At 52.7% G+C, this 27,746-nt stretch overlaps 1 protein-coding gene across 3 annotated transcripts; it reads left to right on the top strand.

The window, feature by feature from the left end:
• The first annotated feature begins 1 nt into the window (after position 1).
• Positions 2 to 27,746, top strand: Slc26a9 (solute carrier family 26 member 9). 3 transcript variants are annotated; one of them, XM_023701226.1, is made up of 22 exons: positions 32 to 89; positions 2,359 to 2,473; positions 7,030 to 7,172; positions 9,768 to 9,907; positions 10,037 to 10,147; positions 10,833 to 11,008; positions 12,479 to 12,643; positions 13,178 to 13,330; positions 13,636 to 13,718; positions 14,543 to 14,690; positions 14,948 to 15,061; positions 15,228 to 15,305; positions 15,770 to 15,865; positions 17,632 to 17,738; positions 18,504 to 18,573; positions 18,841 to 18,933; positions 19,070 to 19,180; positions 19,778 to 20,038; positions 20,840 to 20,894; positions 22,159 to 22,304; positions 23,930 to 24,001; positions 25,304 to 27,746. In XM_023701226.1, the coding sequence occupies exons 3-22, from the start codon at positions 7,048 to 7,050 to the stop codon at positions 25,349 to 25,351; spliced, it is 2,352 nt and encodes a 783-aa protein (XP_023556994.1). In that variant the 5' UTR covers positions 32 to 89; positions 2,359 to 2,473; positions 7,030 to 7,047; the 3' UTR covers positions 25,352 to 27,746. The 3 variants fall into 3 exon arrangements, with proteins under 3 accessions (XP_004641188.1, XP_023556995.1, XP_023556994.1); XM_004641131.2 differs by lacking the exon at positions 2,359 to 2,473 and having other exon boundaries at positions 2 to 89; XM_023701227.1 differs by lacking the exon at positions 2,359 to 2,473 and having other exon boundaries at positions 13 to 89; positions 13,178 to 13,321.

The raw sequence follows: 27,746 nt of genomic DNA, 5'->3' as shown, positions 1-27,746 counted from the left end.
GAGCCCTTTCACACACCTCAGAACACCTTTTGGCTGCCCGCTGCCCAGACACACCTGCAGCCCTGCCCAGGCGCTCTGCTCACCCACCGGTAAGCCCCACCCCGCTGGCCCAGCCCACCCCACCAGAGGGGGTCACCTGGGAGACAGATGACAGGACCACCTGGGCATGGGGTGGACTGCTTGCCCAGCTGAGTAAAGTGGGAAGGACACACTGGTCCCAAGTCCGGGAGCAGCCCCCAGGTCTTCACCTCTGAGAAGCCTGTGAGGACCCCGCTTCCGTGAAAGACCTCACTTTGAGGCTAACTTTGGCTGAGGGAGTGAAAGGTCAGAGCTGTTGTGGAGGAAGCCCACAGACCCCCACACAGAGGGAGCCAAAGAGCCACCTGCCCAGGCAAGCCTCCTGGGGAGGGGACTGTGGGGCTTTCCCCAGAGGGCCAGCCTTTGAAGAAGCTGGCTGTGCCTCTCCTTTTCTTTTCAAGTCTGGGAAGGAGAGAGCCCTTCATGCTTGGCACTCCAACCTCCTCTGTGTGGCTGTCCCCTCCTCCTGCCCTCCCAGATGTCCTCTGTCACTCATTCAGCTCAGGCACTTAGCACAGACCAAGGAATCCTATTTGTCCCCAATAACCCTGAGAAGCTGGAAAAAGTGGAAGGAAAGGAAAACAAGGAGAGGGTGACCAGGGGACCAGCTCCTTCAGGTAGGAGTAGGTCCCTTGTAGGGAGGGCATAAGAGAGTAGGCCTTCAGGGCTTAGCTCCCAGGCAAATGCTTCTTTAGGGTTAGACTGCTAACGTCTCCAAGGAGGCTAGGGCTGGTCTCACTTGGACTAGGAGACCTATGAAGGTTTGAAAATCAGGCTGAAGCCCTGAGTCACACTCAGTGACATCCAGTTTCTCTGGAGTGGATGACAAGCCAGCCGCACAGGTTCTTTCTTCCAAATTCCTCGTCTAGCAGCTCTGGGGTCCCAAGTCACCACCTGATAGTGGTATGATTTCCATTCTTAGGGTCCCCCACTCAGGCCAAGCAAATCCTTTGTCATCCTAATGCCAACCCCTCTCTTGAATGTGGACCCACTAGCTCTAAGCACCAGCTTCAAGGGTATGCTCCTTGGTGTGACATAGCCCCCCCCCACAGGGAGAATAAGAGAGGGCTGTCCCCCTGAGTGCCTTCACCCTCAAAGATAGCCTTCTCCAGAGCCCCATCCTCTCCCACAAGCTTTCACACTGGCCCTGGCATTCAGAACCTGACAAGAGCTGCCTGGGCAGCATGGAGCCTGGCACATGCAAGGCCTCCTCCTACCATGGCTCTCCCCAGCACTGCCCATGATCTGCTCTGCAGCTCTGAGGCCCATATGTATGAAATCCAAGGGGCACAGGTGGGCTTTTCACCTCTTCTTTGGCACTGGGCTTTTCACACTGAGCTTCTTCTATTTTTATTTTGAAACAGGGTCTCACTGAGTCACTAAGTGTCCCAGATAGGGCTCAAACTTGTAGTCACCATGTCTCAGTCCTCCACCCCCAAGTGCTGGGATTACAAGGATGTGCCACCACACCTGGTTGAGAGGGACTTTTTTAAATCCCTTACTGCTCGCAGTCTTCCAAGAAATAGGCTCATAGTCAGTACATAGGAAGGTGATTTAAACTACACTGAACAACAGGAGTCAGTTCACTGGGGACAGGGGACCAGTTCAACACAGTCCAACCTCCAGAGGGTAAAGGGTCAGTGCTTGGAGACACAGCGGCTCCTTACGCGGAACTCACCATATGCCACCCTGGGCTTCATCTAGATACTCAGGCCTTCACAGGTCCTCTGGTCCAGGCCCCTACTTTGGAGTGATACTAGCCTCTGTCTCCCTAGAGACATCTCCAAGTCAACCAAGGTGTCAGTTCCAGGGGCCACCTGACCTTGCTCAGGCCCCACCGTGGAGATTAGCTATAACTCTGCATCCCTTGGACTGTGGCTCACTTCATTCTCTCAGCACCTGTTCTTTCAGGGACAGCAGAGGGAGAGGGAGAGTTTAGGGGTCACAGCAGGGGCCTTCACCCCTACCTGAGACATGGTCCAGGACATCTTGTATTTTCCTCACACCACTGAGAAGGAAATGAGGCTGGGGTAAGAACCAGCCATGGTTCACCCAAGAACCATGAAGATAACAGAAAGAACAAAGTATCTAAAGATGCCTTGAGGGGAGGGGGCCAATGGTTCTCTGTAGCCTCCCTCCTCCTGTTAAGGACACTGCCCTATCCCACTCCACCCTGGTCAGACAGAAGTGCCCTTCCCTTGGGATCCAGACCTGGACAAGGCAGAGGCTACCAGCAACTGGAACAGAGAGAAAACCTCCAAGTGACCTTTCCTTCCTCAGAACACAGTGACTGGCCAGACAGGAGCCCACAATAAGGACACCAAGGTGGCTTGGCTGAGCTGGGGCTGCTCCTGTACCTGGCACAGGTGCATCTGAGAATCTCCACCCCTAACATGTGAGCACATGAGGAGGGATACTGGAGCAGGAAGCCAGGCTAGGGTGCAGTGACAGGGTTGCCTCCAGTCCTGACTGAAGCCATGCTTGGGCTCCTGGGCCCTGCTCCCAGATGTCCTTGTCCTCTGCTGAAGAGATTTTCTGCTTTCCTTCTTCTAGTCTTGGTAACATCTAGAGGGCACAGGGCCTGGGGCTGGGGGGTAAGAGCAGATAAAGAAAGCAGGGCTAGGGAGGCAGAGTGGACTGCGGAGCAGGAAAGAGAACCCCCCGGTGGTGGCAGTGATGGCGTACGCACTGCAGCCAGGCATGGAGTCCACCTCAGCCCAGTGTGCTGAGGTGGGGACAGCCTAGGGCCCCATGAGGTTTTTCAGGGGTTTTTTGCATGAGTTCATCCTAAAGGAGGCCCACTGAATCCTCTCACTCCACAAGACCCTTGTTCCCCAACCCCAGATTGACCTCCCTGCCCTCCCAAGCTTAGGAGCTGTCTGAGTACCCAACCTCCTACCTCTGCTCTTCCCTGGCTCCCTCTGTCCCCTGAAGCCACACAGCCCCTCTCGGTCTCCGCAGCTCCTCCAACCTGCCTCTCCTTCCCTGCATGGTGGGGGAGGGGCAGAGTCAACTTTCTGTCCCTCATTATTGCCACACAGCACCTGCTCTTATTGCTGATCCTGATCCAGTGTGGGGACAGAGGAGGAGAGGCCCCTAGATACACACAGGGCAGTGGAACCCGTGGCCGATGCTGACATCACCCTGCAGGGCTATGTGTTTAACTAGGGATCAAACCCTTATGTTCCTTCTACTTCTCTCCTGCCTTGCTTCCTCTTCCACATCCTCACCCCTCATCCAGCAAGTGAGGCGCCTGCTCCTCCTTAGATCCCAGAGAACCTTAAAACCCATCTGTAAGGGGCAGGCCCTACCCAGAACACTGCTCACCCTTTCCACTGCCCTATCCCCCTTTTCTCCACAGTCCAAAGACCTAAAGAATTGGATAGGAATAAGGGTGACCTCGACTGCTGCACCCTACCTGACCTCAAGCCCTCTCCTTGGAATTAGGAAGCAAGAGTGCTGCCTCACCAGGCAGAAGCTGGGGGAGCTCCTGAGCCTGCAGATTTGCAACTTAGGTCACTTGAAGCCAGGATGGGAGGCAGGTCCCAGCACAAAGTGCTCAAAAGAAGATTCAATTTCGGGTACAGTGGTGCATGCCTATTATCCCAGCACTCTGGGAGACCTGGGCGGTTAGCAACTTAGCGACATACCGTATCAAAGTGAAAAAGACTGAGGATAGAACTCAGTTCAGAAACCCTGCTTTCAATCCCAGCCCCCCCCCCAAAAAAAGAAAAGAATCAGAACCCAGAAATTTTGTCTCATTGGTTAGAAGACAAGGTCACCAGCATGGTCTGAAAGGAGACTCTGATGCCCCTCAGGGGACAGCCCCAGGAGCAGAGGTCAGTGCTGTTCTCCCATGGGGTCTAAAGCCCCTGCTCACAAGAGCACTTGATGGGGATCAAAGCCTGCTCAGACGACCTTCGAGACTTAATTTCCTTAACCACAAGAGAGAACTGGGCTTGTGTGGCCAAGTTCCATTCCAGGGAAAACTTCTAGACTCCAGCTGGCTGCTGTTTTCCGTGTGTGGTGCCCACTGGAGGATTGTGAAAGCTCCCAACGCCTTTCCCAGCTACACGGCATTTAACTTCCCAGCACACGGCATTTAACGGGGGAACAGGAAGACAATGCAGGAAAGGATACATGTCATGTTGCACTACAGCCAGGGAGCTCTTCCCCTGCTGGCCTGTGTCACTGGGGGGACTTCCTAACATCCGGGCCCCAGAGGTAGGGGAGCTACCCAGAAGGGCAGGGGCAGTCCTGAGTCACCCACCTGTTCCCTCTCTGAAGCAATTCTGCCACCCACACCCCTTTCCTCCTCCCCTCCCTGGAAGGGTGGTCAGGAATGCCCAGGGCACAGGCTGGACAGGAGCCTGTGAAGGAGGTCTTAGGAAAAGATGAGTCCCTCTGTGCTAGGATGATGAGGAAAGGCTTCACAGATGGAGAGAGGGAAGGAGAGAGGAGAAGGAAGAACAGAAGCAAGTCTTAAGGATGGGCAGGTCTAGAAAGGCAAAATGAGTCAAGGCACCAAGGTAAGGAGGAAAGTATGAGCAGACGCCCAAGCTTGCCAGGGTTGCTGAACAGACCCAGCCAACAAGCCTACTGAGTTCACCTAAACAAGGCCAGAGGATGAAAATTCAAAAGTGTCAAAATAAGGCTGTGGGGCTTGATGGATCCTCCTAGAAATGAGTGAGCAGGAACGAAGGAAAGAGGGAGGGTGGGAGGAGATAGGTAGCAGGATAAGAAAGAGCAGTAAGGTTTGATGAATGATGAATGTAGAGGCTGAGGCAGGAGGGAAAGGGCAGGGTCTCGTGGTAAAGAAGTGACCATGACAGTGACAAAGGTACTACTGAGGAAATGGGGACATTGGTAGGGGGAGTTAGGGTAGTAGAATTTGGCAGGATCAGATGTTAATAGCACCCCCAACGCACAACTAGCACTTCAAGTATTCGGAAGCATCTTAGGAAGAAGATTCAGAGTCATTGCAGGCTGGGTGCCAGGGACATAAGCATTCCTGTCCTCGCCCCTTTTTCCTAAGCACTCTTTTCTGATTTACACTGCTGAAAAAGTTGGGCTGTTTCTTTGCAAGAGGTCTGTTTGGTGGCCTGGGACACATTCCCTGAACCACAAGTCTCTCCCTAAAGCCCAGGTATAGAGCTCTGAACTCCTCCCCAAAGAATGTGCTAAGAAATCCACCAGGCCCCAGAAAGGGAGGCCAAGGAGAGCAAGGCCGCCCTTGCTCAGGGAAGGTGAAGGATTAGAAGCCAGAGAACAATCTCTCCCATGAGGAAGAAACACCTCCCATCTTAATAATAGTAATCATTGCCGTTACCATTCACTCATCTCATTGAAGCTTCTCAGCCACTGCCAGGGACTGTTGTTATCCCCATTTACTGATGAACAAACTGGATCTTGAGCACAGGTCATTCTGGCTCCCAAGCTTTGCTGTTTTTCTGATGCCACTCTGCATTTCTCCCTCTGAAAGGTCCCACATGCCATTCACTGCTGCCTCTGTCTACTCCTCTAAAATGCTGATTCACTTGACAAGCGTTGTTGAGGACTAAGGCCCAGGCAAGGGCACTGGAGGGAGGTTCATCCACTGTCTTGCTTGAGTTGGGTGTCATGCATAGAGTTTTGCCAAAAATCCAACTTGCCTGGACACAGTTCCCAAATGGGCTCAGCCCTGAGACCTAGTGAATGGGATACATCAACCCAGCCATCATCAACTGGAGCACAGGCTCGGTAATGGCAGGAACCCACATCTGCACCACCCTTACACTCTACTTAATCCTTTCTTAATCCTCAACTCCTCTGATCTTCTCAACAACCCTGTGAAATAGAGAAGCTACCCTCCCTGCTGATGAGGAATCAGAGAGCTGGAAAGGCAAGGTCACCCTTTCCACCTCTCCAGTAGAGCCAGGCTAGAAGCACCTTCTGGACCCTTAGTGAATAGCCTTTCTACCTCTTCCCAGGGTCCTCTTCCACAAACAGTATCCAGCCCACTCCCTTCTGATGACCTTCCCTAGTCAAGGGCAGCCCACTTCCCTGTGAGTTGCCTATGTTCATCACACCCCAAACTGGCTGCAGACACCCTGAACTTCCCAACTTTGAATATAAGTCCTCCCTCTAGGCTTCCCCCCTCGCCCCTTCTTATTCCTACATCCCTCTAGCAGCTTCTCCTGCCCTGGAAAGAAGGGGAGAGGGAAAGGATCCCAGAGATAAAGGAGAAAAGGGTCTCTAGGGCCCTTGCGGCCAGCTCTGCCCAACTCATCTCCCAGGACATCAGTAGGTTGCGCAAACAGCAAGGAGGAAAGAACCAGCAGTACACAAGGGTGGGGGACAGGATAGGCACCGGAAGCTGTGGGAGAGACAGCCAGCAGTGGACCATGTTGACTTCTCCAGACATGCCATTGTCCCTCCCAGTGAAACCTGTGGGTGAGGTCCAAGGTATCCTATCCAGAAAAGGTCTTCTTGGGGTCCCCTCAGCCACCCCTTGGCCTCCCTAAAGGTTGTTTTTTCTGTTTGTTCCAAACCTACTGGCTGAACAGAAGGAGTCTTTCTGCCAGGGAAACTGAGGTCTAGGGAAAGACAGTGTGGGGGGAGGCTCCTCCCAGGAAGGAGCAGGCTCAACATACTGAATCCAGCTGTGACCTTGGCCCCAGTACTCCCACCTGCTCTTCACCTGGTGGTTGGCGGGGGTGAGTGATGTCACAGGTGTGCAGTGCCAGCCTCATGCTGGTGCCAAGCAAAACAGCCCCTGTGAGGGTGTGTGTCACCAGTGCCCGGGAAGGAAGGCCACCAGAAGAATTGACCTGGTGCAGGGAAGGGAGGCAACTTGCTGCACTGGGCGGGGAAGGGCAGCATAAAACTGCTGCAGCAAGGAGCAGAGAAAGAAGGCCCTGGCTGTGTGGAGAGGGATGCCCTTCACCCTCCCTCTCTCTGCTCCTCCCAAAGCTTATAAATACTGCAGACATGAGCCAGCCCAGGCCCCGCTACGTGGTAGACAGAGCCGCGTACTCTCTCACCCTCTTCGATGAGGAGTTTGAGAAGAAGGATCGGACTTACCCAGTGGGAGCGAAACTTCGCCATGCCTTCAGGTAATGTGGCCCAACGCCTAGCCTTTCTTTCTTCCTTTCCTGACCGCAGTCCTCCTGCTCCAGGACATTGCTCCTGCACCAGAATTCCTACAATGGAGCTTAAGGACCCTCAGCAGGGTGGCTTCAAATGCTCAATGTAAGCGCCTACAAGCTCATCTTCTCTGAGAGCCCCAGCAAGGATGGAGAGGAGGAACCAGAAGCATCTATAGTCTCAGAAGGGTGTAGGGCACCCCTCACCCCTAGACCCTCTGTGCCTAAGACTCTCTCAAGTCTTTCTAGGAGCTCCAGGTGGACAAGCTGTAGGATGGAGGCTACAAGGCACTGGAGCCTGGTGCCCTGTTTACACAAAAATACCTGAAGCCTCCACTTCCCCATGCCTTTTCTCCTCATTCGGGCCCAATAGTCCTTCTTCCACCTGGTTCAGAGAATTCCTACAGGAGGCCCTAAATCCCAGAGCTCTCCTAAAGGGGATCCACCTATCTGAAGGTCCGTCTTACCTCCAGGCTCTTCCTGCCTTCATATCCCCGGCATGTCTGTGGGCATTGTCACCTGCCAACACTGAGGGTTGTACAAGGCAATGGGATCCATACCCTGAGGGCTCGAGGCCACGCAGCCCCTTCCCACTTGGCCAACTGTCACCCAGGCCCAGCTGTAAGCTGGCTGGTACATACTCACTCCCCTCGGGTAAGAGCTGATTCAGTTACCTGGATTGAGGTTGCTGGCAGTGGTTGAAGTGGAGGTGCAGGTGGAACTGGTTCAGTTCAGGCCAATCATCCACTTGAGTTTTACCAAAAGCCCCAGCCCAACCCTGCTTCTCTTGGGAGGCTCCATCTCTGCCCAGTTATAGCTGAGGCCTTGAGTGCCCCGACTCTGGGTGCCTGTGCCCACAGCCGTGCTCCTCTGATGGGTGGACTTAGCCAGCTTTGTGCCCAAAGAGTTCAAGGTGAGGCTGCCTCTGTGCTGGAGCAATGCGGAGGTCAGCCGTGGTCCTAAAAGATGAGGATGACTTGAAATACAAATGGAGGCAGGAAGCTAACAATTCCCACGATGCAGATACAAGACCTGATCAGGGCCTGGGATGCAGAAGGTGCTCTGATAAATACCTGTCAGTGAATGAATGCCTGGAAAGCTGACCCCTCCCTGCACTGCGGCGTCTCTGAGGGCCCTGTGTGATTGTTCAGCATCTGCCTCCATCTCTTCTTTCCAATTTCAGATTGTTTTCCCTGCATATGGCAGAAATGCAAGGAAGGCAGGTCAGATAGATACTAGCCCTCAAATGAGCAGTTGTGCTTTCCCCAGCCAGCTGTTTACTCATGAAATCTAGTTTTCTCTGCCACAAAGAGCACAGCCTAACAGAGCTCCTGCTTCTCTCCTACAACAACACTTCAGGGATGATTAAGCAACTCACCAAGTCCAGCTCCCCCTCCACCATCCCAGGGATGGGAGAGGCACTTGCAAGTCCTAGAGGAGACCAGGCAGCCAGAGGCTGATGGTGATGCCATTCCATAAGGGTATTTGTTAGGACAGAAAAATCTTTCCGGACTTTCCAGGACGCAGAGCATTATCTAAGTTGGTTTCAGTCTTGGGTGACATCCAGGGGACCCAGTGTCAGGTAAACTATTGTTGAGCAAGAGCAAAGAACAGGAGTTGGTACTGGACAGGAAAGGAAGCCTAATCAGGCAGCCTGGTGAGTCACCAGATGGGCCCTGAGTATTTGAGTACCTTCAACTGGGAGAAGAAAAGCTAAGGCCCCCACCCCCTCCAGTCATCAATCCAGCGGCTGTCACCCTTGTTCCTGCCACCCAGGAGTTCCCATGAAAGGACCTCAAGGTGCTCAACAAACAAGGAAGGCACCAACTCTCCCACCCTGCAGTGGCTTAAAACAGGTTCCCATCCTTCCCTCCTCCGCGATGCATTCTCCAGCAAAGAACTCTGGGATGGAGCCATCACACAAAGCAAGGACAGGGGTCAGCAGAGCTGCCCCCCAGGAGAGACAACAGAGCCTTCCTTTTGGGGAAAGGTCAAGGAATGACAGTAGGCAGCCCCCTCAGTTTCAGTACCAGCTAGTCCATTACTTATTCATTCTTTTATTCCACAAGTATTTACTAAGCAGCCTGTCCAATAGCCCCTGTGTACAGTATGAACAAGAGAGGCAGACTTCTTGCTATTGCAGGGTTTGCTGTCTACAGACAGACGAAAGGCAAATCGGTACGGCAGAGGATGCTGGCAGAGCTGCAGGAGCCCAGACCAGGGTGCCTGGACCTGCATGCACTCAAACAAGAGCTCAGAGAAGCCTTTCCTAGAGAAGGGCCATCAAGCTCAAGTTAGACTCCAAACCTCAAAGGTTGAGCCACTGCGAAGTCTGCACTGCGGAGCCAAGCCTATGGACTCCCTGGACGAGTAGCCTGCAGTGAGGCCCCCAGCTCATGCCAGGGCACTTGGGAGCTCTCTCTCGAGAGTGCCTGCTGCTCTCCTCAGGACCTGGCAGGCAGCACAATGTGGGAGCCCAGAATCCTGCCCGAGATCCAAGTGGGTTGCAAATGCATATGTGGACAGGCTGTCACCAACCTCTCCAACCTGCCCTCTTCCTTGCAGGTGCTCCTCCACCAAGATCAAAACTGTGGTGTTTGGGCTGCTTCCTGTGCTCTCCTGGCTCCCCAAGTATAAGATCAAGGAGTACCTTCTCCCGGACCTGCTTGGCGGACTCAGTGGGGGATGCATCCAGGTGCCACAAGGTGGGAAGCCCCTCACATCAGGCCTGGCCTGCTGCTTCCTCCTAGTCTTCTCCCTACCCCTACCTCAACCCTCTGTGACCTCCATAAGCCAACTGTCCTCTGAGCCTTCACTCTCTTCTTCATCTGTAGGCATGGCATTTGCTCTGCTGGCCAACCTCCCTGCAGTCAACGGCCTCTACTCCTCCTTCTTCCCCCTCCTGACCTATTTCTTCCTGGGAAGTATACACCAGATGGTGCCAGGTAAGCCCATGCCCCTTTCCAGACAGGATGATCTGGACCCTGAGGATGAGTGGCATGGTGACGAAGGCCCAGGTGCCATCAGCTTTCTCCCAGAGTTGGGGTAGATAGGTCCTAGAGAGATGATCAGCCGTGTTGGCACTAGGTCCTCAGTGACTTTGGAGGTCCTTGGTGACCTTGACTGTCCTCAGTGACCTTTGGGAAACCACTGAGCCTCTGTGAGGTCAGGAAGCATGACCTATTCTAGCTCCCTCCCTGGCAGGAGAAGAGGACTTAACAGAATACAGTACACCATACCATACACTACTCAGGCTAAATCAATGCAGGAAAGCACCATTAAATTCCCAGGCTGGTCCCATCAGTCCACTACAAGGACATTTGGAGCTCTCCAATGCTAAGTGAAATGGAGAGAAAGGACCCAGTCACCAGGGCCACTTTCTGGTACAGGATTTGCTTATAGTTCTGAATTCATATGTCCAATGAGAGCATCTGGACAGATGTGGAAAGAGCACTTAGCAAGTGTAGGTGGTGGCAAGTGTGAATGACAGTTCTGTTGTGGTACAGAGAGGGGTGGTGCTGATAAGGAAACCCATCCCCTGGGGGCTGGGGCGTGTCCCTGGGCCTTTGGCTGGTTTCCATGAGCATGCTCCCAACCTCTGATTTCTGCTGGCTGCATGGGACACCACAGGTACCTTTGCCGTTATCAGCATCCTGGTGGGTAACATCTGTCTGCAGCTGGCCCCAGAGTCAAAATTCCAGGTCTTCAACAATGCCACCAATAAGAGCTATGTAGACACTGCAGCCATGGAGACAGAGAGACTGCACGTGTCAGCCACGCTCGCCTGCCTGACTGCCATCATCCAGGTGAGGGGGATGTCCCAGGCTCACCAAGGCCCTGCCTCAGAAGGGTAGAGAAACACCCTGCTCCTGCCTCAAAGCCTCTGATGTGATGTCAAATCTACCTCCTCCCTCTTCCCCACCCCCTAGCCTGGGCCCAAAAGGACTTTAAACTTTGGGAGTAGCTTCTCCCCTGCATCTAGCAGACCATATTTAAATCCAGTGGTAGTGATGAAATTGGCCTGAACCTTAAAACTGCCTGGGAAGATCCACAGCCTCTCTCCACTGCCCCAACTCTCTGTCAGCATTCATGGGGGGCCCTCCAGCCTGTGGCAGGCACACAACAGAACCTTAGCTGCTACCGAGGAGAGAAAAGGGTCCCTAAGTTCTAGGAAGGGAAGCCCAGCATGATAGAACAAAAGCTCAAGAAGCAGTGTCAGGGATGAACACCCTTCATTAATTCAGTGTGTGTGTGTGTGTGTGTGTCTGTGTGTGTGTGTGTGTGTATTTGGTTGTTTCTCTGTGCCAAGAACTGGGCTAAGGTCTGAGAGCACAAAGATAAGTTAGAAAGAGGCCCAGTTCACAAGTTGCTCCCAGCCAGCAGAGGAAGTAGCCATGTCCACAGATAAATGTGTGAGTGTAGAGATAAGTAGCACAATACAGCTATGTACAATGGCTGTTGGAAACAAGAAGAGACTGCCAGGAAGACTTCAAAGAGGGGGTGACGTCTGAACTCTGACATGATGAGTAGAATTTAACCAGGAGCCGAGTGCACAGGTGCCAAAGGGTGATCCCAGCAGGGGAGAGTAGCATGGAGAGAGTCTAGCAAGGAGTCTGACCAGCAAGGAGTGTGGCACAGGGGCAGGAAGAGACCAGAAACAGAGGCAGGGGACAGAGAGAAAATTCTGTGTTGTGCCCCCTAAACAATGGCCTCGGGTCTAACTGACAGTTTATTATTATTATTATTATTAACTGACAGTTTATAAGGATCACTGGGCTGCAAAGAAAGTGGCTGGAGGTGGATTAGAACCCATGTGGGGAACAGCAGGGACCATGCAGAGACTCAGGAAGAAGTGACGAGGGCCCAGACCAGGGCAGTGGCTGTGGAGAGGAAGATAAACGCAGACACAAGGGACATTTTACCAAAAGCTTTACAGAGCATGAGGCTGGATATGGACAGAGAAGGTGACTCCCAAGTTTTTAGTTAGGCAACCAAGTGTACAGTGGTGCCATTATCCAAGCCAGGAAGCAGTGAGGGACAGCCAGGCTTGCTTTACAAGCAAGAGAGGTGAACTAACAAAGAGGCCCATGTCCCCAAAAACTGACGTCTTGTAGCAGGCACATAGGGCACAGTGAAGAGCACCACAAGGTCATAGAGGGCTCATTTCCCCAGAGCCACTGCTGTCCCACACTGCATGGGGCTCCAGGCCCGGGGTTGGGGTCAGGCAGGTTGTAGAGCAGATAGCCCCTCCTGATCCACCCTCTTGTCCCTTCCAGATGGGTCTGGGCTTCATGCAGTTCGGCTTCGTGGCCATCTACCTCTCTGAGTCCTTTGTCCGGGGCTTCATGACGGCTGCCGGCCTGCAGATCCTGATCTCAGTGCTCAAGTACATCTTCGGACTCACCGTCCCCTCCTACTCAGGCCCAGGGTCCATCGTCCTCGTGAGTCTGGGGCACACCTGCAAGTGAGGCAGGCACTGAGCTATCACAGGAGCAGAGTTAACTATTTGAGGAAGCTGCAAGCTGCTTGTTCTGAGATGTCCTCAGCAAGGGCTGGCTGAACTGTTGTTCAGAAAGGATTCTGAGGGGGGCTTTCCACCATTAGGCAGGGGTCAAACACATGTTCTCTGGGGCTTGCTGAGACTGCAGTTAATTCTGCCAAAAAAGAGAGGTGTACTCCATGGGTTCCCTATTCCAGTGCCTCAACCCTCCCTGCCTGAGAAGTCCTTCCTTAAATCTGATCTCCATCCTTCCACTTTCAGTCTGAGCTCTTATAGAGAAACAGAGAAAGCAGTCTTATCCCAGCTCCTGAGGTGCCTTCGGGAGGGGGTGGTGGCAGGTGAGACACTGTTCACGGCCTTCGTATGCCTCCGTCGTTAGCACTGATGGGCATCTCTTCCCTGGCTCACGCACCCCAGGGTGGGGCTGTGTGGGAAGAAAGGGCAAGATCTGTGAACATGATGCTCTCTCCACCAGACATTCATCGACATTTGCAAAAATCTCCCCCACACCAACATTGCCTCACTTGTCTTCGCCCTCATCAGCGGGCTGGTTCTGGTGGTGGTGAAGGAGCTCAACGCTCGATACATGAACAAGATCCGCTTCCCCATCCCCACAGAGGTGATTGTGGTAAGGACCTTGCCTGGAGCCAGGATGGAGGGGCTGTGAGGAGAGGACCCCCACTCTGGGCAGGGCCGGGGACCCCCTCATCCCTCACCCTGACCTCTCCACGGGTAGCCAGTGGGACAGGAAGTCATGAGAGAATCCATTCCATGTCCCTGTGTGTGGCTCTTCCTGCTCTTCATATTGTCCTCCCCATAGCTGCCCCAAGGTGCAGAAGAGTAGAGTGGGGGGCCCACACAGAAGACAAACTTGGGAGAGACCCCTTGAGCCCAACTTAGGGACCACCCCCATTCTGCATTTGGAATTTGCAGGTGGTGGTGGCAACAGCTATCTCTGGGAGCTGCAAGATGCCCCAAAAGTATCACATGCAGATCGTGGGACAGATTCAACGTGGGTGAGTCCAGGTGGCCCAAAGTCTGCCCCCACCAAAGCCTGGCCTCAGATGGAGATCACTGGAGGACAGACATGGAGGCACAACCCTAAAATCCAGGACACTTGACCAGAGGCTATAAAACAGGATTGCAAGTTCGAGCCCAGCCTGAGCAACTTAGTGACTTGTGAGACCTTATCTCAAAAAAAAAACTTAAAAGGGCTGGAGATGTACCTCAGTGTGAAGGCCCTGAGTTCAATCCCCAGTACAATAAAGGAAAGGGAGAGAGGGAAGGAGGAAGGGAAGGGGGATTAGAAAGTGTATACTGACAATATGTAAATCATCACTCTTGCCTCTTACTAAGAAGAGCGACACAGCCAGCCCATGCTGGTTATGAAAAGTCTGTCTGCCCTTGATAGTCGACCCTTTCTGGTTGGCTCCTTGTTGTATCTTCTCCATGATGTTATGCACTGGCTCCTTTGATTCAGGCAGAAAGGAAGCTATTTGGATCAGCCAAACTGAGCCAGGCAGCATGCTGTGATCCCAGAAAACAGAGACAAAGCTTGATCTGCAGAGGAGGGACAGGCAAGGGAGGGTAGACACAACACTGGGGACCAGGCAGAATCGGGCATGGATGAGTAAGGCCCTAGCACTTACGCTGCACAGGTTAGGTTCTCTAAGCCTTGAAGAAACAGGAGCAGTGGTACCTGCCTACAGGGGCTGCTCCACATAAGACTGGATGAGTTCGGTTGTACCAGGGCCCTGTGGGGTTCTGAAGGTGAGGACAGTTTTGGCTGCCTCTGTTTCCTCACATCCCTGGGCCTGCCTCCTTTCTGGCACTTTGGCAGGTTCCCCACTCCGGTGTCGCCTGTGGTTTCACAGTGGAAGGACATGATTGGCACGGCCTTCTCCCTGGCCATTGTGGGCTACGTCATCAACCTGGCTATGGGCCGGACCCTGGCTGGCAAGCATGGCTACAATGTAGATTCTAACCAGGTAGCTTGGCCACCCTTGGGGGAGGAGGAAGGAGGGGCACTGCCACAAGCTGTGCAAGAGGCACCTTGGGGCTCTGATCTGAGATGAGGCAGTCGCCAGGGGTGGGGGCTCTCACCCCAACAGACTGCCTTCCTCCTGACTGGCAGCATGTGACCTTATAGCACAGGATCATGCTGAAGTCATAGACCCAAGATCCAGCGTGCATGGCCAACTAGTTTCACCCCTGCTCCCTGCCCAAGCAGTCCTTCTCCCCACAGGAGATGATCGCCTTGGGCTGCAGCAACTTCTTTGGCTCCTTCTTTAAAATCCACGTCATTTGCTGTGCGCTCTCTGTCACTCTGGCTGTGGATGCAGCTGGAGGAAGATCCCAGGTGAGCCACGCAGGGATGCTCACAGCTGTCCCGAGAAGCCAGGCACTGTAGCCCGGGCCAGCTCTTCCCAGTCTCCTTCCAACCTGATCTCCAGGTCACAAAAGGCATCTTTTGGGAACCAACCAAGAGCCAGCCTTCCCCTGTTCCCAACTCTTTTTCTGAACAGGTAGCCAGCCTATGTGTGTCTCTGGTGGTGATGATCACCATGCTGGTCCTGGGGACCTATCTGTACCCTCTCCCCAAGGTAAGAGCCCAGCCAGGGAGCAAAGATAGTGGGAGGCTCCAAGACAAGCCATCCCCAAGCATGGGGCCAAGCAATGTCATTATCAACCTTAGCATCAGTCATAGCCTGTAAGGTAGACAGGGGAAGGTTTTACTCTCTGTTTCACAGGTGAAAGAGACTGAGGCTGGTGAAACAGTTCACAGAATGGGGCTGGTCTCAACTCTGGGTCTTCTAGCCTCGGAGCCTGACCCGCAGACACAATGTCTGGTCCCAGCCACGTGGCCTTATGCATGGGCTGAGTAGGGATGAGGGGAGAGGAAGTACAAGGATGCAGCTGGGACAAAATCCACAGCTTGAGTGGAGAGGTTTGGGGGCATGTTGCAGGGCTCCAGCTCTGTCCTGCCAGGCTGCAGGGCCAGGTTGTGGGGGAAGGGCAGGTGAAGGGGCTACTCCAGGTAACACCAAGCAATGCTCTGCTTCTCCAGGCTGTGCTGGGAGCCCTGATAGCTGTCAACCTCAAGAACTCCCTCAAGCAGCTCGCCGATCCCTACTACCTATGGAGGAAGAGCAAGCTGGACTGTGTGGGTACTGGGCAGCCGCCAGGCACCCATCTGTGGCCCTGTGCCTCCTCCAGCCCCACAGACTGGCCTAAGGCCGGGCCCTCCTTAGAATAGTCTAGAGGCCTGGAGTCCAGAGTCTGCAAGAGGCATCCTGGGTTCAAATCCTAACTCAGCCATTCACCGGCTCTGTGACCAATAGCAAGTCCCTTAATCTCCCTGTGGGATGGGTATCTTGCCTTTACCCTGAGAGAGACTTCGAATTGAGACAATATTGATTTACATTTGTGCTAAAACTTCCCTATTATTACTTCCTTGGTTTCTAGCTCCAGAACAGCAAAAAGATTCATTTTATGAGAAAGTTGAGTAGAGAAAGCCAGAGGACCAGAGTCTTGAGTAAGGCCAGGCTTCTGCTCCAGGCTTCTCTCACTGCAGCTGTAAATGGGCAGAGCCATAGCCATACCATGCCTGGTTCTGAGGGTTAGACGAGATCGCAGTGAGACAGCAGCGTGCAACCCTAAACAGCCCCCAAGCGTGACTTGGGGTGTGATTAGTCACACGCACCAACTCCATCTCCCACTGAGCACTGGTAAGAGAGGCCTTGTATACTGCTCATACGGCACTATGTCCACGTAAGGCCCACCATAACTAAAGAGAGGATTTAATAACCTCCTGTAAAGATGATGACATCAAAGCTGGGGTGGTTCAGTACATCATCCAAGGCCACACAGGAAGCATGTGGAGTCTGGATAGAAACTCCGAGTCTCCAGGTTCAGCACTCTGGGCTGTCCTGCCTTCCGGGACAGGGAGGCTCACTCCTTTGGTGCACCAAAGCAAATCCTCAAAGCCAGAGAAGTGAGTGCTCCATCTGAGGCCCCCCACGTGAGCTTGGGATGGGGAAAGGAAGAAACAGCAAGTCCCAAGGATCAACTCTTGCCTTCCCAACCATCTCCTCCTCCGGCAATAGTGCCTTACATTTCCATAGTGTTTTGTGTTTTCCCTTGATCTTCACAAAAATTCTCTACAGGAATCTGGACAACTGACTCCCTTAAAGGAATCTGAGGGTCACTAATGGCCTGTGGGGGCAGCCCATGCAATCAGGCCCCTGCCCCAGCTGTCAGTTCAGGGCTGAGGATTCTCAATGTACACACAGCCTACTGTTAGAAAGAGAGCTCACAGCCGCCCACTACCCACTGGTCTCATCACAGGGCTTGAACCCTTGCATTCCCTGACTCTTTAGTCCTTTCATGAGATAAGTTTGTACATTAAGAAACCACCACTCACACAAGTAAGAGAACCAAACTCTGAACCCTGGCATATCAGATTCAAGGTGCATGGTTCAGTTATGCCCAGGGTGCCTCCCTACGCAGGCTGGTGTTTCTGTCTTTAAAACAGGCAAGGGTCTAGGGGTGTGGAGCACTTGCCCAGCATGTGTAGACTCCTGGGCTAGATTCTCATCAAGGAAAAGGAGAGAGAAAAAGGGAAGGAAAGAGGGGGGAGGGAGTGGGAGGGAAAGGAAGAGAAGGGATGGAACGGAGGGAAAGGAAAGGAGGGAAGGAGAGGAGAGGGGGAGGGGGAGGGAGGGAGAGATCAGGCAGCCACTCAATCTAAGGGAAACAGGCAGGTATAACCAAACCACAAATATGTAAATCATTGCACAATTGCACTATAAAGGAAAAGATAGGTCTGAAAATGTGCTAGCAGAGAGTGACCTTGTTTAACCCTGGAAGACTTCCTGAGAGAGGCAGTTTTTCTCCCCAAGCCTGCTCTTGACATCTCTTTCCTCACAGTGTGTCTGGGTGGTGAGCTTCCTGTCCTCCTTCTTCCTGAGCCTACCCTATGGTGTGGCAGTGGGTGTTGCCTTCTCCATCCTGGTTGTGGTCTTCCAGACCCAGTTGTAAGTTAACAGTCTCCCCCTACCCCAAGCTCAGCAGAGGAATCACTAGGCCAGCCTCCAAGGGGCCCCAGCTTAGGCCATCCACTGTGCCTTCCACCTTGGGAGCCTGGCACTGGAGGTGCTACCAGGCCTGGGGAGACCCTGACCCAGACAGGATTGCTGGACTGTCTGGATTCCTATATCCTGACCCCTAGGGGGGTCATCACAGACTTGAAAGTCAGGGGACACAGAGAGAGGAGAGGACAGCAGATGGGTAGGACCCAACATCCTTTTAGAAGTGCCAGCTGCACCGCAGACCCCCTGAGACCCGCCCCAGGGAAACACCAGGCAGAGCACAGATGCATGCTAGTCCTAGAAAGGATCCCTTAGTGAAGGCCAAGGGCACCACAGAGTAGGGCTGGACCAGGAGGGGAGGACGCCAAAGACTGGAGACACCTTTCCTCCTCTTCTTGAGAATTCAGAATCCCTTCTTGGCCTTTTGGCTAAGATCAAGTGTGGAGAATTTAGAATCAGGAAGTGGTGACTTCAGGGCCACTTACATGTGTCACCTTGTGTGCCACACCTTCCCTGAGCAGTCAGCGAGCTACACCAAGGGCATGCCTGTCACCTACCTGGTGACACCCCCTAACCACAGGCTGCCAGGAGAGCTACAGTGCAGAAAGGCAAACACGAGCCCAGGGAGCAGGTCTTGCCCTGGATCCACCCCACGTCTTTCCAGAACCCCCACCATTGGCATCCTCCTGTTTTCTTCTTCTCCACATCTAGTCGAAATGGCTATGCACTGGCCCGGGTCATGGACACTGACATCTATGTGAACCCCAAGACATACAGTAGGGTAAGTAACCCATGTGTTTGTTACCTCCTTTTGTACTACCCTCACAGTAAGACATGTTTTAAAAAAAAAAAAAAAGTAAAGACTTTTTTGTTGTTTGTGTTTTGTGTTTTGAGGCAAGATCTCATTATGTACTTTAGGCTGGCCTTGAACTCACTGTGATCCTCCTGCCTCAGCCTCCCAAATTCTGGGATCACAGGTGTACACCACCATGCGCAGCAAAAACAGTAAAGACATTTCTGCAACCTGAGCTCAGTCTCCATGTCACAGGTCCAGGACACTGAGGGGATTAAGATCGTCACTTACTGTTCTCCTCTCTACTTTGCCAACTCAGAGATCTTCAGGCAAAAGGTCATTGCCAAGGTAAGGATCAAGTTTGGTGGCCAGAAAGGCTTGAGAGGGCATGGCCAGAAGATGGAAACAGGAAGGGACTTGGGCTCAAAGCAGACCAGCCCCACAAAGAGCTAAGATCAAGGCTGCTGCTGGCTCTCCCCCACAGACAGGTATGGACCCCCAGAAAGTACTACTTGCCAAGCAAAAACACCTCCGCAAGCAGGAGAAAAGGATGATGCCCACACAGCAGAGGAAATCTCTCTTCATGAAAACCAAGGTGAAGGAGGCCACCCATTCTGATCTTGTCCCTAGCACCCCAACTTTAGTGTGAAAAAGACAGCAAGTCTCTGAGTGCTGCCCCAAAGCAGCCCAGCCAGGCAATATTCTTCTTGAGTGAGATGCTGACAGCTCCCTGGGGAACCACTGCCCTCTCATGTTCTGGCTAAGGTAGGACATTGCCCAGGGACCCACGAACAAGCCCAGAAGGGACACAGCAGTGAACTTCTGAGGATGTGGGCCAATCTCGAATAGCAAGGCTGGGGAGGAAGTCAGAGGTAGGGAGAAGCAGACATAGATAAATGCAAAAGGGAGCACCACTGTCCCCAAGGAAACTTCCTCCCAGAGCACGGTGGGCCAAGACTTTGAGGCCCTTGTGGAAGGGTCCTCTGTTCTTTACGGTGTGGGAGACCAAGTTCACAGGCCCTGCCACAGGAAGGGAGTTGGGGGCTCTCCTGGGGACTTTTCAGGACCTGAGTTCACACCTCCAAGCTGAGTCATACCTCAACCTGTTCCCTCCCGCCGGTTCTTCAGCTACAGCCAAGTCCACCTCAGTTCCATGGTCCCTGACTGTCCCCTCCCTGACCGCCACCCCCAGACGGTCTCCCTGCAGGAACTACAGCAAGACTTTGAGAACACAACCCCAACCGACCCCAACAACAACCAGACACTGGCCAACGGCGCCGGCATATCCTACATCACTTTCAGCCCGGACACCTCAGCTGCCCCGTGTGAGCCCCCTAGAGAGCCCACTGACACTCTGGCCAGTGTCCCACCCTTTGTCACCTTCCACACTCTCGTTCTGGACATGAGTGGTGTCAGCTTTGTGGACCTGATGGGCATCAAAGCCCTGGCCAAGGTGAGGCCCCACGTGAGGGTGTACACACCTGCGTCTTCCACGCTCCTATCCCAGGAGGCCTTGGACCTTCAGCCTCCTGATGTGAGCAGGACAAGATGCTCTCTGCTGAGCAGGGTCCTGACAGTGAGTCCCTGCACAGCCATGCCAAGCACCCTCTCAGGCTACTAGGAGCCCACACACAGGGCCTCTGCAGAGTCCTGTTAGTCTCTCACTTGTGTGGCTCTTTCCACACTCACTGGCCAACCCAGGACAGAAGAGCACTGAACTCAGTGCTCCAATGCTCAGGACACTGTGACTGCACATACCTGAGGGCAGGGGCTCTGATGGAGCTGCTGTGGCCATCACTGAGGCAGAGAAGGCCCTATGCCCAGCCCTGAGCCTCTGCCTGCTTCCCTGGCTTGTCCTGGAGCTCTGGCCTTGGCAGAAGGCTGGGCTCTCTGAGCTTCTGTCCTTTCCTGCAGCTTCTGCACAAAGCCATAAAATTGGGAAAGAGGTAAAGCTAAGAGTCTAAGTTACTGAGCAAAAAGATCTGATACTGTGAGATGGGCCACAGTGGCTTTAAGTGCCCGCCACATTGGCCAAGTCTCATTTCCGTCCCACTTTCTCCAAGTGCCTTCAGCCAACACTCCAGAGAGAAGTGCTATGTTCAGCTGCTATTTTTGTCTTTGGCAGTCCAGCCTCTCAGAGATGCTTACTTGTTTGGCTTCCTCTCTGAAGTGCATTTTGGGAGTCACTTTTGAGACCCACTCAGAACATTTTTTCCTTTTCTTCCCCACCCCCAATGCCCTCCAACACCTGCAGCTGAGCTCCACCTATGGGAAGATCGGAGTCAAGGTCTTCTTGGTAAACATCCACGGTAAGAAAAGCCAGACACAGAGGGGCATGAAAGGCTGGAGAGGGAGGTGCAGTGGAACAAGCTGGTGGGGACTGAATAAGAGAGGACAGCACCCTAATGCTCCTCCAAACTGCTGCTTAGTTGTAAGAACTTCAGATCCAAGTCAAAAGAGACTGGCCAGAGCCAAGTGTGGCGGTGTACACATGTAATCCTAGCACTCTGGGAAGCTGAGGCAGGAAAATCTATAAAGTTTGAGCTCAAGCTGGGCAATTTAGTGAGACCCTGTCTCAAATGAGAAAAGAAGGGATGAGTGCAGTTCAGTGCAAAGACCCTGGATTCAACCCCCAGTGCTAAAAGATAGGGAGAGAGAGAGAGAGAGAGAGAGAGAGAGAGAGAGAGAGAGAGAGAGACTGAGAAGATTGTATAAATACCCTAGAAGGTCTCAGTAACAGGGTTAGGATCCCTGGAGCTGAGGAAGGACAGCAAGGTTGTCATCTGCCCCATCACTGATTTGCTCTGTATCCTGAGCCAGATGACTTTTCTGCCCACCTGTGGAGGGTTGGCTCCGTGAAGCTGGGTCCCCTGTCCCTGTCAGGCCTGTGAATCTAGGTAAACACAGAGCATGCGCCGTATCCCCAGGGGACACTGAGATGCAGTCTTACACACATAAGGTCACAGAGCAGTGGGCATTGGCGACATTTGCACAGAGGCCAAGTGCAGGGTATGGAAGTGCAGCAAGTGCACAGGACACACCACACGAGCACACCTAAAGAGCACACACTCGGCGTACTGCAGACGGTTGGGGCCATGATTACTCCCTCAGGGAACCACTCTAGAATTTGGTAAGAGTAGGGGCATGCACCAGAGTCACAGGAAAGATCTATGTAAATAGGGAACGCGTGGGCCTTGGGAGATATAATGGGCGGAGGCCTCCTTGCAGATGGAGGACTTTTTTTTTTTTAATGGGACTGGGGGTTGAACTCAGGCCCCAGGGAAGCGCTTATTCCACTGAGCCCTCTCCCTTTCCCTCTGGAGTCATGCAGAGTACCAACTCTAATCAAACTACTTCCTTCTGCCGGGGTTGAAAGCTCAGCATACTCAAACTCATGCTGCCCTCTGCTGTCCAGGGCTGATATTACAATGCTAACTCCCAGTCAGAGCCCTAGGATGCACCTCAGACCTCTCTCTGTTCCTTTTTCCCTCCTCTGGTCCCCCCAGCCCCGACCCCTTAGCACCAATCTACCACTGTTGTTCTCTTTCTGAACCTGACCTTGCATCCTTCCAGCCCAGGTGTACAATGACATCAGCCATGGAGGGGTCTTTGAGGACGGGTGTGTACAACGTGACCACATCTTCCCCAGCATACACGATGCAGTCCTCTTTGCCCAGGAAAATGCCAGAGAAGCAGTCCCAGGGCAGAGCTCCCAAGAGGTAGGATCCTCACCCGAAGCAAACTTGGGCTCAAAGGCACTGCCCTAGCCAGTTCGAGGGGCACTGGGAGAGGGTTTAGTTCTGCCACCTTACTTTTCTGAATCTCAATTTCCTAATCTGTAGATAGCATTAGCTACCATTACCTACTTCACAGAGCTTTCTTGGTTTTTTTTAGGATTAAATAATAATTATATATTTTATGTCACCTGAAAGTAATGTATATATTATTTGTTAAAACCCTTTATTACTATTAACTTTCTGATTGAACCAACACCCAAAGGCTTGCATATGATGTCCTACATCTGCATTTCTCAACCACAGCCTCCTGCTCTCTTTCTAGAAAGCCCTAGCCAGGTGTGGTGGTGCCCACCTGTAATCCCAGCCTTTGGGAGGCAGAGGCAGAAAATTTCTGGAAGTCCAAGGCCAGTCTGGGCTATGTGAGTTCAAGGCCAGCGTGAAGTACATAGCAAACCCTGTCTCAGAGAAAGACAGAGACAGACAGACAGAAAGACAGACAGAGAGAGAGAGAGAGAGAGAGAGAGAGAGAGAGAGAGAGAGAGCAGAGAGAGCATTCCAGTTACAATTCAGCAGGGCTTGAGGATTTCTGGCTGGTGATGGATGGAGAGGCTGTCTGAGCTTTGTCTCAGCTTCTCAGTGTCTGATTTACTAGTTCTCGGTAAGTGATATGCAAATGAGGCACCAATAACAATGGTGCATGTCCTTTGAGGCCTCTGGAAAGCTGAGGAGTCAGAGAAATCCCATTGCACTGGGATCTCTGCCCCAGTCTTCCTATCCCCACACCCAGCTCATCCTGCCTAGCTCTCCCTGCCCTCCCCTCCCAAGACTCTATGCCCCAGCCCCCATCCTCCCCTGTCCTCTGCAGGTCATAGGAGACTGCTCTGGCCCAGCAGCAGCGATTTGCTCTTTACCATAGAGCCTGATGAAGGTGACACCATCTATTCCCAGCCCTGAGAGTGCCCAGGACGACTCAGGCGTGTCTTGGCTCCCGTCTTCCACACCTAGAGGGAAACTCGAATTGGGGGGTAGGGAGGGACTGGCTCCCCTACTTTGAGAACCAAGTTCACAGACCAAACAGGAAGATTCTTATGAATCCTCACTGCCCTTATCTCACCAATAATGTCTAGTTGTTATAGTTTCTCTGCATATCAGGTATTACTTATATGCTTATAAGTAATTTACACTACATGTAGTCTAATTTACCCAACAGAGTCTATACTCCTGTGTGTATAAATTACACACATGTGTACACACATGCACGCACACCTCCTTTTCTGTGGTACAGTAAGGGAGAAAGCCAGCAAAGTGAATCTGATGATCCCACTTTTGCAGATTTGCAGAGAGAAAAGGAGCTGCCCACAATCAGTCACTAGTCAGTCACCCTTGAAAGCTGGGGAAGACTGCCCCACCCCCAGCTAGCAAGGGCCAGCCTGGCACACACCTGCCCGTGGTTCTATTTAGTGCTCTATTTGGTGAGACAGGTGAGGGAGAGGCAAGTGGATGAAACATGCAGGCACGCGGTGCCAGCGCAGAGCCCACCACGCGTTCTTCCTATAGCCACGCGGTGCGGTCCCTGAGCTCATCTGCACCTGCTTCCCTCCATCCAGGCCCCAGGAGACACCGAGCTTTCCCTGTGTGACTCAGAGGAGCACAGCCCGGGCTACTGGGACTTAGAGCAGGTGAGCAGAGGGATGGAGCTGAGGGAGGGAAAGGAAGGGGACCCTCTCTGGGACAGGGATTCACTGTGCTCCCCCACACCTGGCTACAACAGGCATCTTGAAGGCCAGTCTTGTACGTTGCATCTTCATCTTTCTCTGAAAGCAGACTGACATTCTTCCCATCACCTGCAAGGCAGCCTGGGAAAGGAAGGGTCTGGACCAAATGCTAGAGAGCCACAGCTCTGCTTAGCCCTGTGGTCTTGGGAGAGCCGCAGAACACTCCTGTGGCCCCATCGTTGTCATCTGTAAAATCAGGGAAACATGGGCAATGCTTATCCCTTACAAGCTCATCAGGCCAGGGGATTCGTGTGCTCGTTCATTCATTCAACATGTGTTTACAGAGTGACTGTTCCTCACCTGACACAGTTGTACCCACCACCCCAGCCCTTGGGAGCTCTATCTTGGTAGAATCACATGGATCCTGGGGGTATGTTATTATCAGAAATTCTAGGGTATATTATATTTTCACAAGTACACAGCTCTTAAAAACTAAAGGCGAGGGGCCAGGGAGATGGCTCAGTAGAATAAGTGCTTCCCTGGCAAGCGCAAGGGCCTGAGTTCAATCCCTGGTTCCGCAAAAAAAAAAATCTAAAGGCGATGCAGACATACACTAAAGCCTATGCCCCATCAGACCCATGGGAATTACCCCCAACCTCCTGAATTTACAAAAATGTAAAAGTTTAGAGAAAGCTGTCTCTGAATCTATTGAAAAGAACACCCATCTCTGGGTCACTTGTATTCTTTGTGGTTTGACTTCCATGGATCTCTGAAGACATCTCTGAGAGCCAATGGCAGGTGGAGACAGTAGAAAATAGAGTGAGGATCACGGAGATCTGGCGAATGATTTCCATGTCTTCTCGGAATCTCCAGCACATTCCCATAAAGTCTAGATAGCACTGAAATGCTAGCTAATCAAAGTGAGAAAAAATTCTCAGCTTCTCCAGTCTCAACCCTCATTTCACCTAATAGAGAAAGTGAAGCTGAAACACTAGGGAAGGTCACATGACAAACGACAGGTCACTCAGGACACCAGAGGCCATGATGAGTGGGTCCAGCACCTTCGTCCATCATCATGACATAAGTGCCCCTCTTCGTGTGGCTTTGCCTCCCCTCTTCACACACACACACACACACACACACACACACACACACACACACAGTGCCTTGCTCTAGCCAGTGTCACCTCTTGGCTATGGTCCCTTTGGCCCCCACAGATCTAATACCTTCTCTCCCTCTCCCTATTCCTCCCTGTGACCCATGCAGGAGATGTTCGGGAGCATGTTCCACACAGAGACCCTGACCGCCCTGTGAGGCCCGGCTGCTACCCATGCTGCCTCCAGAGCACCTGGCACCAGGGACTGCAAAGAGTGACAGGGGAGGACAGTGTGGCCACCAGAAGCCTGGCTCTGCTCTCTCTCCTCCTTCTCCTTCCCCTTCTCCCTCAGCGGGAAGAGCTCACCACTGCCCCTGCTCCTCCCTGGGTGAGAGCCTAGGGAACTCACCTCCTCCAGCCTCAGTTCAGAGCAGCAGTGCCCAAGCCTCGGCCCACTCCATGCTGCCCACCTTGCCCTGCCCATGGCAGGCCAGGAATGTTTTGACTTCCGGACTTCGAGAGTGAACCAAGGACAGGACAAGGACAACTGCACTGATCTGGTGTACAAGCTTTGTAAGGGTCCTGGGGCCTACACAGGTTGGTGGAAAAGGATGTCCTGCGATCACAGGACACAGAGATAAGCTCAGGAGCCCAAGGCTTGTCCCCTCCAGATTCCTCCAACTCCATACCTGGCAGCTGTGTACCACATGCACTTGATCTCCAAAACCTAGGAGTTTATGTCTTGGTGAAACATCCCTTCCTCTTCCAATGGCCACTGCTGCTCAGCACTCAAACTCCAGCCTTGGCAGCGACCAGCCCCCTCCAACCAGCAGAGCTACCTCCCCAGGGATGGCCCACCAAGGGGCTGCCTTGGCTTCTTGAAGCGCCATTCGCTTCCCCCGAGAGGCTGCTCCCTTCCACTGGAGGCCAAATAGAAGCTCAAGAAACAGGGAGGCAGGCAACTGGCAGAATGCTCTGGCAACGTAGCAGCAGATACTGGTGCCTCTGCCCAAAGGCTTTTTACCAGAGATTTGGAAGGAGACGGGTGCTAGTGCCAATCCAGGCCAAACTGGGGGGACCTGGGTCCTACCAGCTGCCCTGACCTCAAGGCCTATCGGGAAAATACCTCCCTTCAGGATATCTGCCTTATCCTTCTTCACTTGGCAAAGAGCCAATCATGTTAATTCTCCTTTATCAACCTGAAGCCTGAAGTCAGGAGGGGACCCACCTGCAGTTGAGGGAGGAGGTCTCACAGGATCAGCTGCACTCCTCAGGGGACCCAGAGGTGGTGAGGGAGGGTCCAGATGGATCTTACTCCACAGGGTGTCCTTAACCTCGAGACCTCAGTCTATGTTCCTCTAGGAAAGACAAAAGTAGGAATTCAGTTCTCTACCTATGTAGGGAGGTACATCCAGAGGAAACTCCATATAGATATATAGAGGAGCCCCACAGTTGTAGGTTCCATGTGCAAGTGCTTTGTAAAACTTCCATGGAAGTGCACAAAATCTTCTGGCCACTCTTCACTGTTTCTCCCAAGTTCCATGTCCCAGCAGGTTGGGCTGGCCCAGCCTGGGAAGAAATCCCAGTCCCTAACTTCAGCCTGCCCTGCATTGTATGTCTGTGTGTTTGGTGAGCTGGTCGGCTAGCAAGTCTTCCTAGAGTTAAAGGAGAGGGCGCTGGCCCAGCACCCGCAAATTCTTGGCCAGAGGCGCTGCTTCTCAGTGAGTTCATTATGCCGCCCGGCTGCCAATGGGACTCAAAACTTGGAAGGCGGAAGACAATGTTATCTGGGATTCACCGTGCCCAGCACTTGAAGTGCCAAATTCCAAGAGGAAAAAAGCCTCAGCCAATGACAACCCACCCGCCCCTGCTCCACCTCCTTCAAAGTCTAGCTCAGGCCCAGAGGTGGAGGAAGGTCACAGAGCCCGAGGACAGCCTAAGTCAGAGTCTTCCTTTGAAACAAAGGTCTGGATCCCATGGGGACTTGATGAAGTGACCATTAACGAATGCCCAGGCCAGCACCAGAACTGCAGGGGACTGCTAATTCATGGTGGCCAGAGTCCGGGCTCCAGAAAGGATCTGTGAGCCATCCAGGACAATGAGCACACCCCATGCTCCCACCTGGGGCGAGGTGGAGAAAACTGCTCTGTGGAGGTATTTTGGGAAGAACACAACTATTACACAAACCACTTTTCTGGATAATACCAACGCAGGGAGGGAGGGGGTAAGGTAATAGAATAATCCAGAATTTCAATACTTTTGAATGTTCTTACTGATACTGACCTATGATGATCTTATTCCCAGGGAGGACTGGGAGCTTTGTCTCTTGAGATGCTTGTGTAATTTATTTAATTTAAATGTCATTCTCCTTTCATTCATTTTGGTAATAAAGTGCTTTTGAAATGTGAACGAGTGCACATTGGGGTGGTTTAACAGAGAGGCCATCAAGTCACCTCCAGGGAACCTCTGGCTTAGCTTGGCATCTTGAGACAAAACAAGAACCTGAGATTTACTCATAGATCTCCTAGCACCTCTCCAGTTTCTGCCTTTCCACTCTTACGGATGAATAATTTTTTAATGACCCAGCTAAAAAGTGGCAATCAGGGAGAGAAG

Source organism: Octodon degus, unplaced genomic scaffold, assembly GCF_000260255.1.
Source record: "Octodon degus isolate 3935 unplaced genomic scaffold, OctDeg1.0 scaffold00131, whole genome shotgun sequence".
Lineage (NCBI taxonomy): Eukaryota > Metazoa > Chordata > Mammalia > Rodentia > Octodontidae > Octodon > Octodon degus.
This window is presented reverse-complemented; position numbering and strand designations above follow the sequence as displayed.